The following is a 13,483-nucleotide window of genomic DNA, read 5'->3' on the forward strand; positions in this document are numbered from 1 at the left end:
GTGATCAGCATTCATATCTTCCAAGGAGACCACAGCTAGGACAACTTCTAGTGCATCTACAACATCATCACAATCAGACGAAATCTCAGCTTGTATAGATCCTGACGGTACCTATTTGGCATGATGGACTCAGCTGCAGCCCACAATGTAAATGCTATTTCTTTTATCATGTAGAGGTATTTTCATCCTTTGCTGTTTTAGTCATACTTAAATCATGACAACTCATGTATCCCTTACTTTATGATGCTACCAATATACCTTAGGACGTTTATGACGAGTATTGACATTTATGACTGGCATTGGCATATTGCATGGCCTCTGAGTACTGCAAGGGTAACGGGACTGTTGATTTCCAGAGGAAAGTATTTCTGCGGCACTTGCAATTACGAGATGCGGCTTACCATAATTGGCTTGCTGTGCCTGGAGCTGAGCACCTTGTTGCATTGCCGCAGGTGAAATAGCTCGCTGGGGCAGCTGCTGCTGCTGCTGTGGTGGTGGCTGCTGCTGCTGCTGCGACGGAGGCTGCTGCTGCAATGAAGCAAGTTCTGGACTTAAATCCTGTGAAATTTGCCCCTGCGCTTGTTGAGGCTGCCTCTGATGTGGAGCATGAGATTCTGCACCAGTAATGGCAGGTGGCTTATCCCACTGTGTAGCACCAGTTACTGCATTGTAATAAAAGGACCTTCCATTTGGAGCAGCATGTTTACTCCACTCCCCTGATGGGTCTGTGCTAACAGTGGGTTTAGGCAGATGATCTTCTGAAGCTTGCATCCCAGACTGAAAAGCTTCCATCCCTGCACCATATTTTGCAGCTTCGACACTGGGTTTAATTTCCAGGCGATTGGCACCCTGCCCATTTTTTAAAGTTTCCTGAGACATGAATAGACCCCAAAAGCCGTCAGTAAACAGGGTACACTAGTTCTAAACCAATATACACAGAGCCAAAACGAAAGATCTTGTCCAATGCAAAGGGGTAGGGAGGACCAGACAGATCCAATTAAGACAAAACCAAACTCATCTTATCACTCATAATACTGTCCACAGGATCTTAAAGATGCAAGCAAAGGACGTCAAAAATGCAAAAACCAAGACAGTTGCCCTGTTCTATCCATTAGTCACATTGTATTTTTACATTATGTAAATGCAAAAAATATATATATACAAGCATGCATGAATCCAAGAACATGCCCAAACTCATCCTCTAAAGCAAAACAGTTTTAACCTCATTATAGGCTACAAGGTTGAAAACCATACCTCTATCACACATAGCAAGGACCAGCTACTGTAACATCCCCACCAGTCATTAGCACCCAACTGTGGGTGTAGACCATAGTATAAACATGTTACATATGCTCTCACACACAAACACGTACCCACCACCACATAAACATCCCATTTTCATACTAAGTTTCAGTCAGGCCGCAGGGCAGACTCTTAGCAATGAGGAAGGTTAGCCCTCAAGGAAAAGTTAATCAATACATGGTCCATATTTACTTCATCCGAGCTACAACAGCCTGTAAAGACGAGTATCGCGTTTTAGTCTCTCCCACATGAGCATTTCTAAGCTAAAAAGCCTAAGAAAGCAGACCCAGGGTAGAGACATTAGAAAGTCATACAATTAAGGTTTCCATGCCCTGACCCTAAACTTAAATAGTTTCGAAATTTGTCAAAAGCAACCCTTTAATAAATTTCTCTCTCGAATATTTGTGCATTGCATACTAGGATTTCTGAACTTTCACAGACATTGAATGGTATCTCCACCTGTAATACATTTTGTTTCTCAATCCTTAAAGCCAAGGACATAAAGAACCTAATACAGAAAAAGACTAACGGTTTCTTTCCTCTAGGAGCTAAGCTGAGCGATCCAAAAAGGCAAAATGGAATAATTCAAGAAATGAATAGAGAGAAATGTAGAACAGCCACAATAGTAACTGCTGCAGTTGACATCACTCTTCTTTCAAAAAGAAGGCAAATTCATATCAGATAAAGCTCCCTTAATAGGGCCCCCAAAGTACGAAAGACCGCTGAGGTCACAAATTGAATAGCCTCCTTTTGCACGAAACAGACTTACTATTACACAGCCATTGGGTAAGACACGTCATATTGTGATCCTCCTCCAATCTTAAGTTCAATGATCGTAATAACCACTCAGTATTCAGCTGGTGTACCTTAAAACACTACAGCAAGAGCGTAAGCCTAAGCATTACAACTCCAAAGGTAGGGAAAAAAGGGTGAGAAATTCCCAGATTGTGCCTTCTCTCAAAAGTCCTTCATCAGCCATTAATTGCCCACAAACAAACAATGTTAATGCTCTAAATTCACTCTTAAACGCTTTAAAACTTTCGAAATGGGCACCAGCACCATCATGCAAAACACTCAATCCACTGCTTCCCATGTAACCAAAAGAAGAAAAATGACTTTCCATACATCCCAAAGTAAGCACAGTTCCTAATACCAAATACTTCTACTGCACAAGAACAAATAGTGTGAAAATTTCACAGCTTGCTGGTGGATATTCGAATTGACATGCCAACCTAACAAGAATGGAACCAATACCTGTTGAGTGCCATAGTTATTCTCGTATGCACCCGTTGGTGGCACAGAATTATGCATTACCGGAGTAGTACCACCACTGGATGCTGCAAAATGTGCACCAGATATATCATGACATAATGTTTCTCACAAACCTACAGATCCCTGGTAGCTCACACCTTGATCAAAGAATTGTACCTAAAATAGCAGCATGAGCTCTTCTGTCTGCATTGGTTAGCTCCATACGTAATCTCTCCACTTCCCTGGCCATTGTAAATACATTCTTCTCCATTGCCTGTTTTTGCTCCAACCGTTCGAAGTTGATTTTCTTCTGAAGTTCAAAATCCATTCTGCTCAAAGCAGTACCAGCATTGCAGCAGTGTGCTGATGATTAAAAGACAGAATAGACCCTCCAGAAGGATCATGAATGCGTAGCATACAACACATCCAAAAAAGCAGGAGTAAGAAATGACCTTTTACAGAGCTTTTCCTTCAAAGTGTGACAAGCATGAATATGATGGAAACAAATGCATCATACGGAAGCAGCAGTCAGAAACTTGTATGTATGTATGATCTGCACTGTACCTGGCTTGTTGGAATTTTAATCGCAATTCATCAACCTCACTCTTCAAAGAAGCAATCTCCTGATCTCTGAGCGGAAGTTTTTTTGCCTCCCCTGTCAAATGCTCAATGCGTGTGGCAAGTTCATCCCTCTCGTATCGAATCTTGTCAAAGTCACCTTTAATAGACTCTGTTGCCTTTAGTTCAGCTTCCATATGTGCAGCCTTTTCTAGAGCTCCTCGAATATGCTGATCTTTATCTGTCCGAATAGCATTTAAGGCTTCCTGTAGTCTATGTACCTCATGTTTTGCCTCTGCAAGTTCTTGCCTCAGAGCAACTTGTGTGATAGCAAAGCGTTGTTCCTTCTCAGTGTCACCTGTCCTAGTTTGCTGCAGCCGCATGATTTCTTGCTGTGCAGCTGCAAGTTCTTGCCTCAGAGCAACATGAGTTACTGCAAGGCGCTGATTCTCTGTTAGCAATCTCTGAATTTCAGCATGCTGGCTAGCTATCTTCTGCTCCATCGCCACAGGTGGAGTCTGAACCCCATGAGGTAGACCCCCGCTAGGAAGTGGAACATCCGGATCTGATTTAACAGACGATGGACGCACAGGACCTGGAACAGGTGCTGGATCTGGAGATACTGCACGACGGGGGCCTTCCTTTGAATGATGCCTAGGTCCTCTAGAAGCCATTTAAGCCTAAAAGCATTGGATACACAGAACATCAGTGAAGATTCCAGGCAATCATCAGGTGTTCCCAAAAAAAATTGTGCACCAGGTTTTGTCTCGTCCAGGTGGCAGTGTTTCATCAAGACAGCCTTTTATATATATAAATCTTGCAATACATGCATTTGTATGCCAGAAACATCATATCTCACTACAACGTGCATTGGAAAGAAGAAATGGATTTACTGACATTTATTTGGTTCCTTAGAGACCAAGCACTTCCAGGCACATATCACACTGCATTTCAAGCCCAACCATGAATGACACTGAAGTCTCAATACCTTTAAGACTGTCCAAGTGAAAAGTAACTGAAGCTGTTAAAGGTACTAAATCTCTTCTAGGAATTGCCTCAGTTCCAACAGGCATGCACCCTTTAGCTTAGCAATCCACTAGTCATCCCAGATATCTCTAACCTCTCTAAACATCTCATTTCAAAGTGGAACTAACGTGGTGGATGAGTGGAAAGAATGCTTGTACTAACATGTACTGAGAGACTCAAATGTGGCCCCCACCCCTCGTAACAGCCAGACATGGCAGAAAACCCCATAGCAACCTCTGATATGCACAGCTTAAGCAAAGCTATCTGCAAAAAACCAATGGTTCTCTACAGATGCTCTGCAATTAACGATGGCTGAAAGAACACACAAAACTTGAAGATAAAGCACTAAGATAGACACTCAGCTCTGTTGACAAAATCTCTCATTTTGAACAGGAGATTCAAGCGTTAAAAAAGGGTCAGTGATTGCAACATATCCAACAGTCAAAGGATTCTGATCTAACACAAGACATGGTCGTGTGTAGTTCCTCGAGTTGAATATAACAGCATGCAGTCATCCAAGGTCTGCTGTAATGAGCATGACACAGCATGCAGGGCAGAATGGAAATGCCTCCATGCTACATCTCCTCTAGGCCTGACCAAACAAAAAATTTCACATTCATACCGTTCTGACACCAAATGGAACGAATCATGATATTTCTGAAAGACAAAGGAGCACCCATGAATGGGAAACAGACCGCACTCGCAACAAAATTGGCATTCCCGCCCATTAAAAACTGCAATACAACGATTACACTCATCCTCGGTACTAGTCCTCGCCTTTCATTGGAATGGGGGTCTGAGTCATGTATCGGCCATGTTGACCAGCCACCTTTAAAAGTCTGACCTTGCCTAGGGCCACCACATGTATCGCATACTAAGATGGCCAAGCGGATAGCAAAGCACGCTCCCTAAACACCTTGGAACTCCAAGGCTGGCCGAAGCGTCAAGCTCCATGGGTGCGCTAAGAAGATTGATGCTTAGACCCACCTCTTCAAGAGTCAAGGATGAACACCCACTTACAGCTCTTGCTTGCTCGTTAGAAATACATGCCTCGGTGTCAAATTAGAACTGGGTGTTACGATAAACAAGCTACGCGCATTCTGAAAGTCCTAATTTGAGCAGCCCATTATTCAAACTTGACGTCAAATACGAAAAGAAAAGTAATGCAGATGACGAAAGCTATTTGTGCGATATTGAACGGTCAACGCAACCGTTTCCAAGTTTCATTTAGCTAGACTAAGGATACAAAGCATGCAAAGACAGGCCCTGGTCAGAAATTTTGAGGTTGTCCGACGATCGAGGAAACACAACTACCTTAACCGTGCCATCACTCTAGGAAACAGCGTACCATGAGCGGCAATCTTGACTGATAAAACGGACTGAACATATAGAAACAACGAAACCGTCGAATGAAAGCCGCACTCTAGGCATTGGGCACGCAAAACAAGGCTATAGTGGCAGGAATAGCTCAAACGTTGCAGAAGGGAGAAGGCAAGAGGGGAAAAACTTCGGTGGAAATGACGAAGGAGGCAAGGTTAACTGTAAACTGGGAAGCTGAATTAGGGAGGGGGGAAAACCGACTGAGGGGAGATTGAGAAACCCTAAAGGGAATGGAGGGAGGAAAGATGCAAGGGCAAGAAGGGGGAGAAGAGAAGGTGGAGTTAGGAAGGAACCTGATTAGAGAGGTGATATGCAGAGACGATGGAGCTGCTTCTGCTACTGCACAGAGTTCTGCTGCTCCTCCTCCTCCTCTTGCTCTTCTTTTTCTTCGTCCTCCTCCTGACTGACCTTCTTCTTCTTCTTCTTCTTCTTCTTCACTGAAGAAGAAGCTCCTCCTCCTTCAAGAGAAACAATAAAAGGAAGCACCCCCCAATTCTTAGCCTAAGCCCCATCTTTTAAAACCGTCTAGCTTATTTTATTTATCACTTCTCCCCTTCCTTCCTTCCAACTTAGGGATTCCCTGCCTTCCTCCTTCCTCATCATTATGGGATCACTTCATTAGGGATTCGCTTGATTGGGGCCATGTGCCACCCCCTTCCTCTCTGGTCTCACTCTCTAAGGGTCGGCATCCTTGACTTTCACGGTGTAGCGAAAAATGCACCAGAGTTGCATCTTCATTCGAATTTGCTGGTTGCTACAAGCTTTCATGCAATTCTATTTTTGTAATAAATGCAGTATTGTGCATGAGATTTGGTGCACTTCATGTGACAAACATGCAAATTTCAGCTTCATCAAAACTTGTGTCAAGAAGTGAATGATGTAATTATTAGCAATGTGCTTTTAATTATACTTCTTTAGCCCCCTACAAGTATTTAAAGACAATTTGATCAAATAAATACTATTTTGATGTGCCTTGGCATAAATTTACAATCAAATATTGGTAATTTTTTGTGTGAAATAACTTACTCTAAACATTTATAAGAGATTGCCTTGAAGGACCGATAGGTTTGTGCTGCAAATTTGGTGTAAAATTGGTTCAGTGATGCTCATCCAACTATAGCACGAGGTCAGGAGTCACTTGCTTGCTCTTAACTAGTGGGAGATTGTAAATGGCACAGTAAAAAAGTTAGAGGTAGTCATGGATTTTGTCAAGAAAAGTAGAAGAAAGCATTTGCATTGTTATCATTAATTTCTGTATAGAAGATTTCAAAACCTTTCCCACGCATTATGTTAATTGACATGGCTTCATAGTTCAATGTGAGTCCACCATCTATTTCCTCACTCGTTCATCTAATATTGTGTCTATATCAATCCCAGATATTAGAATCATCTTTCTCCTTCGTATACAATCTTATCTCAAATAAAGTACTTAAGGGGTCCAAGATATTAGATGGGTCAATCCTAAGTTTGTTTATTCCTTATGAAAGTGTTCTAGTTATGTAATCATAGATCGTGAACATTATGTGTTTCATGCTCACCATCCATCATGAGATATCTAATCGGAATGAAACTGTGTTTGCCATTGTTTTGTTCTTCTACGAAATCATAGTGTTCATTCTCACGATCCATCATAAGACATCTAGCCATACAATCTCATATTGTTCGGTTTGTTTGTGTTGACATATCTTGATCATAGAAATTGTGTGACCCCTTCTAACCTATCCCTAGCTTATATGAAAAGTAGGTCATATTCTAAAGTGTGTGAAGAGAGTGGGAGAGAAGGAAGGAGTCTCACTTGCAGCTTTCTCACATACACAATAGGGGAATATACACAAAGGTGGAGGCTGAAAATAGTTTTCATCTTCTTAGTTGTGTAAGCCAAAAGAACTCTAAGTACAAAAGAATAGGTGAACCCTATATGTGGGTCTCAACCAAACTCAGCTAACTAAGGTGGCATACTAACTGAGCCACTAACTAGAGTACATAAAGTTAGCTGTCATCCAGCTAAATAGATTCATGGGTAGTGTACCAACCACATCTACAGCTAACAAGTCGGTGACATAAATGCACAACAATCACCCCGGCATATCATGAGTGAAGCTCGATATCTCAACACTCCCCCTCGAGCTTAATCCCAATTCCAGCACACCAAGCAGGTCTTTGAACTTACGCATCTTCTCTGCACCCAATGCCTTCATGAATATGTCAGCTACTTGATCCTCTGTGCTGACATAAACTAGATCAATAAAACCTACAAGAGTCTTCTCCCGCACATAGTGATAATGCACCTCAATGTGCTTTGTCCTACCATGATAGACTAGGTTATTTGCCAACTGTATACTGCTCATGTTGTCACAATAAATGACAACTGGCCCATCTGTAGACTGATGCATATCATAAAGTAGCTTATGCAACTAAGCTACCTCACATGTAGCCATTGCTGCACCCTTGTACTCAGCCTCTGTGCTCGACAAGGCAACTGTAGGCTGTTTCTTGCTGCTCCAAGTGACTGCAGCACTCCCAAAAGAGAACACATATCCACTGGTAGATTGTCTATTAGAAATACTACTAGTCCAATCAACATCAGTGTATCCATGCAACTGTATTCGAACCCCAGTCTCATAAAATAGTCCATACTACAATGTGGACTTCACATACCCCAATATGCATCTAGCCGCATCCAAATGCGGTTTCCTTGGAGCCTGCATAAACTGACTTACCAACCCAACAGCATAGCTCAAATCTAGCCTGGTAATAGTCATATAAATCAAACTTCCTACTTTGCGTATGTACATAGTAGGGTCTTCCAGAAGCTCACCTGCATCTGCACTTAGCTTCACATTCTGCTCCAAAGAAACGGAAATAGGCTTACAGCCTATCATCCCATATTTGGACAGCATGTCCAATCCATACAACCTCTGCAAGAGCCATATCCCACTTGTGGATCTAATCACCTCAATGCCCAAGAAGTAACGCAGCTCTCCCAAATCCTTCATCTCAAACTTATGCTTCAATAGCATTTTCACATCAAGAATATCTTCATCACTATCACCTGTGATGATCAAATCATCAACATATATGACAAGTAGCATAATACCTTTCTCTGTTTTTCTCACATAAAGTGAGAAATCTACCTTGGAAATCTGAAAGCCAATAGTGACAAGATACTATCCTATTTTGTCATACCATGCTCTGGGTGCTTGCTTCAAGCCATACAAGGCTTTCTTCAACCTACAAACAAACAGGATGAACAGCATGAACATAACCTAGTGGCTGCTCCATATAGAACTCTTCTTGCAAATCACCATGCAAGAAGGCATTCGTTACATCCATCTGATGTAAAGACCATCCCTTTGATGCAGCCATAGCAATGACTGCTCTTATGGTTGCCATCCTTAAACTAGACTGAATGTTTCTTCATAATCAATGCCATATGTCTATGCATACCCCTTGACGACTAACCTGGTTTTAAGATTGTCCTACGATTCCTGTGTAGTTCTGCTGAGGTGATTCTTCATTTCAGTGACATCAGATGTTGTCATAAACACACCGTCGACTTTCTGCTGCCATTTCCCTGAGTTGGATTTCAACATTTTCAAGCACATAGATGTGGTCTTTGAGAAGTGTATTCTCGATCTATAATTCTCTCTGATCAGCACCCATTTTGTCAAGTTGAATAAAAAACTCATCCTTCATTTCTTGCAGCCATGTTTTAGTAGTGGGCATGCATTCTTTTTGTACTTTGACCTGCCCTGTCAATCTTGCTATGTACCTGTTTTGCTGTTCTTTAGATCTATTTATTGTACTCTTTCGTCATCTTGGCAAACTCTAATCTTGCCTTGTATCTGTTCACAGAACCATCTGCATTGTGCTTCACCTTATAAACCCACTTGCAGCCAATTGCATTCTTGTCTTTAGGCAAAGGCACCAATTCCCATGTAGCATTTCCTTCCAAGGCATCCATTTCTTCATCCATGGCTTTCTCCCATTTTTCTTTTCCCATGGCTTGCTCAAAAGAAGTGGGTTATGCTTCATGTATCACTTTGACCATATAGGCATAGTGAATGGCTGTAAATCCATCATATTTCAACCTATCCATAGGATACCTAGCTCTGGTAGACTTGCACAAAATAGGCTCACTACTAGGTGCTCTCAAAACATCCCTTATCTTCCTTACTCCAGGTGTAACAACAGAAGGATTACCCAACTCATCATCAAGGCTCTGTTTTGAGCCACTGGATTCACCATCCACATAAGAGTGACCTGCATTCACATCAACCATGGGCTAATCTACTTTCTCTTTTCCTTTTCGTGATACTTGCATACCACTATCTGCATTGCTTTAAGGAGATGCTCCTAATCTTGATCTGCCTGTCCATGGCAAAGTATGTGGACCACTGCTAGAGGACACTACAGGTCCACTAATATTTTGTGATTGCTGCTGTTTGTGCATCTACATCATCAGTCACATTTAACTGTTTATACCAGCTGCTCATCTCATAAAAAACATCTCTGCTCACTGCAAACTACGAGTAGAAGGGTTATAGCATCTATACCCTTTCTGCTGTAGAGAATAACTAATAAAGATGCACTTCTCAACTTTTGAATCCAACTTGGATCTCAACTCATGTGGCACATGAACACAGGCAATGCAACCAAAAACTTTCAAATGAGAAATATCTGGCTTCCTACCAGTATACCTCTCCTCTAGCGTCATGCCATGTATTGTTGCAGTGGGAGTCCTATGCATTATGTAGATTGTTGTAGCAATTGCTCCAGCCCAATAATTATCTGGCAGGTCTTTTTCGTTAAGCATGGCATGAGATACCTCTCCAATTTGCCTGTTTTTCCTTTCTACAAGTCCATTTTGTTGTGGGGTATGACTGCATGAATATTGCTGCTTTATGCCATGCTCCTGCAAGAAACTTGCAAACTCATTTGAGAGGCACTCTCCCCCTCGATCTGACCTTAGGCATTTTATTTGCAGGCCTGTTTCTTTTTCAACCATAGCTTTAAAAGCTTTGAAATACCCAAACACTTCACTTTTCTTTTTCATAAAATACACCCAAACTTTTCTACTATAGTCATAAATAAAAGTAACAAAATAATGATAGCCTCCAATAGATGCAGCTTTAGTAGTCCACACATCAAAGTGGATTAATTCCAATGGCCTCTTACTCTCTTGAACATGTCTAGGAAATGGTTTCCTTGCTTGTTTTCCAAATTGATAGGCTTCACGTACCTTATGCATTTCTACAACAATATTTTGGGCCTACATTAATGTAAGTCATTGTACATTAACATGACCAATGCTTAAATGCCAGATATCAATATCTGCAACTACACCGGTCCCATGTGCAAACATTGTTGCACTCAATTCAAGCATGTCCGCATGTTCTTTGTTCAGTTTCTGTTCCGTTGTGCCGTGTAATTTAACATGGTACTAAGGATCGAAGAGTAGAAGAGAGGCGAGGGCTTCAACAGCATACAGAGTGATGGCAATAGGAAGCAGCTCGAGTTCAGCAGCTTGCAGCTGCACTAGCTCCACCAACAATCCAGGCATTGAGGACTCACCCACCAGCCTTCACTGAAGGCAAGCTAGATGGTACAAACTACACTCTATGGAAGTTTAAAATTACTAATATTCTGGATTCATATGAGCTTCTGGAGATAGTATTGGGGACTGACCCAGAACCACAAGGAACCCCCGACCCAACAAATCCAGGGAGTACGATACCTCCTAATGTTGACCTTCTACGAGCTTGGAAACGTAGGAACGCAGATGCTCTATGTGCCCTGGTTACAAGTACTACTAATAGTGTTTTGACCTTGATTCAGCATACATCTAAGGCAACTGTGGCCTGGAACATATTAAAGAGTCAACATGAGACGCGGAATCAGACAAGGATCCAGAAAAAAGAGAATCAACTTGCAACTAAGAAGCTTAATGAAGGAGAGACAGCAGAGGTGTTCATGACCCGAATCAAAAATCTATGTGATTAGACGACTGGTGCTGGGATACAAAAGACTAGCAAAGAGCTAGCTCGGCGGTGTCTCCGGATATGTCCACCAAGGTATGATGGACTAGTAACAACGCTTAACACTCAGGTGAGACCCCAACCATTGTCATTTGAGAAGTTCTGTGCTTTACTTATGAAGGATGAATTGAGGCTTAAAGCTCGAGATGGAGGCGGCAATGGGGATGCTGCATTCTCTGCCACTGCGAAAGGCAAAGGTGAGTCCTCTACTAGTGGTGACAAAAAGAAGAAGGGCGGCAAGAAGAAGTTTCAAGGAGAATGCTTCTACTGCAAGAAGAAGGGCCATGTGATTGCAGATTACTGGGTGAAGAAAGCACATGAAAAGAATGGTACCCTGAAGAAGATAGATAAGGGGAAAGAGACAACTAACACAGCAGAAGCAGAGTTGGATCTATTTGTGGCCATTGAGGAAGAGTGTTCCTCAACACAAGAAGCTTCAACCACTGATTCATGGGTGTTGGATAGTGGTGCCTCCTATCACATGACCTGCAAGAAGGGTCTATATTGTTCCATGTAGCCTCTATAGGAACCCATCGCCATGACAATTGGTAATAATGCAAAATGCCATGTTGAGGGTACATGTACGGTTTCATTTGTTTCTGATGATTGGAATGCAGGGATGCAGGTGCTCGGGTACGCGAAGGACACTCTTGATTATGGCATCACTTATGGTACGAGCACTTCCTTGGCTGGTCATTATGACTCAAATTGGGCTGGAGATGCTGATTCCAGGAAATCAGTTTCTCTTTAGGTTCAGGCATCTTCTCTTGGCTCAGTAAGAAACAACCAACAGTGACATTGTCTTCTATTGAGGTTGAGTATTGTTTCTCTTTAGGTTCACGCATCTTCTCTTGGATCAGTAAGAAACAACCAATAGTGGCATTGTCTTCTACTGAGGCTGAGTACAAGGCAGCATGTTTTGCTGCTTGTGAAGCAGTGTGGCTGAGGAGGATCTTATAGCACATGGGAGTGCAAGAAGATGAGGCAACTGTGCTAAGGTGCGACAATCAAAGTTGCACGGCCATTGCTAAAAATCTAGTGTTTCATACGTGCACAAAACATATAGAGATTCAGTATCACTATGTGCGTGATTTGATCGAGAACGGGATAGTGGAATTGGTCTACTATCCAATAGAGCAAAATGGAGTAGATATCTTCACCAAGGCACTCGGGAAGGATCAGCTTTAGGGTCATCTTCAGAGACTCGGCATTGGGCCGAGAAGGTAGTTCACCTACGGGTGGACATTGAGGGGGGGTGTTAGATATGCTCAATGCCCCACCCTTTTGATAACCACCAGTGGACCAAGATGCTCAAGTTGTAAGGCCCCCATATGAGGAGAAGCCATGTGTGAGCCCAGGACACTGGATGGATCCTGACTTGCATGTCAGATGAGGTCAATCAATGAGACCGTTGATGGTAGAAAGGTGATCTATGTAAGTCTAGCCTATGGGCTAGGCAGGGTAGGTAAGCAGGTAGCACAATGAGGCACATTGTCTTGATTGTGTGGGAGCCCCTTACTCTTGCTTGGGCCTGGGGGCCCAGCTGGCCCCCAGCTAGGGCGATGGTATAGGGAATATTCCCTGAATATTCCATGGACGACTAGTCGGTTCCACTAACTAGGTTGACTTGTCGGTTCCACTGACTACGTTGATTTGACTACCACCCTCATAGCTATAAAGAGGCAACCTCCCTAGTCCATTGTACCAGATCAGATCTTCTAGCAAAGATCTTCCAGCTAGTAGCTCTTCACTTAGTATTTGTCTAGATTGCCATCTAAGCTCCACTGTGGGAGCGCACGGGTGGACAGAGCCATCATCTGTACTACATCAGTATTGAAGGAAAATTTTGTTCGTCTCTAGTTTCCTCTATACTCTTTATTCTTTGTTCAGTTTCTGTTCCGCTGTGTTGTGTAATTTAACACTTGCAT

General features: G+C 42.5%; 1 protein-coding gene across 1 annotated transcript in view; it reads right to left on the minus strand.

Annotated features, from left to right (window-relative positions):
• LOC147893086 (uncharacterized) overlaps positions 1 to 6,098 on the minus strand; it is a 43,059-nt gene extending 36,961 nt beyond the window's left edge. Inside the window, exons 1-5 of the mRNA XM_087387005.1 lie at positions 5,811 to 6,098; positions 3,118 to 3,791; positions 2,731 to 2,882; positions 2,557 to 2,639; positions 402 to 870 (exon numbers count right to left, since the gene is read on the minus strand). Coding sequence (XP_087243131.1) covers positions 402 to 870; positions 2,557 to 2,639; positions 2,731 to 2,882; positions 3,118 to 3,785 — 1,372 coding nt within the window. The 5' untranslated portion in view covers positions 3,786 to 3,791; positions 5,811 to 6,098. The remainder of the gene's footprint in view (positions 1 to 401; positions 871 to 2,556; positions 2,640 to 2,730; positions 2,883 to 3,117; positions 3,792 to 5,810) is intronic.
• Between the last annotated feature and the right edge of the window lie 7,385 nt (positions 6,099 to 13,483).

This window comes from Dipteris shenzhenensis, chromosome 16, assembly GCF_047967505.1.
Source record: "Dipteris shenzhenensis isolate YYH24624 ecotype China chromosome 16, Dip_SZ_1.0, whole genome shotgun sequence".
NCBI classification, from domain to species: Eukaryota; Viridiplantae; Streptophyta; class Polypodiopsida; order Gleicheniales; family Dipteridaceae; genus Dipteris; species Dipteris shenzhenensis.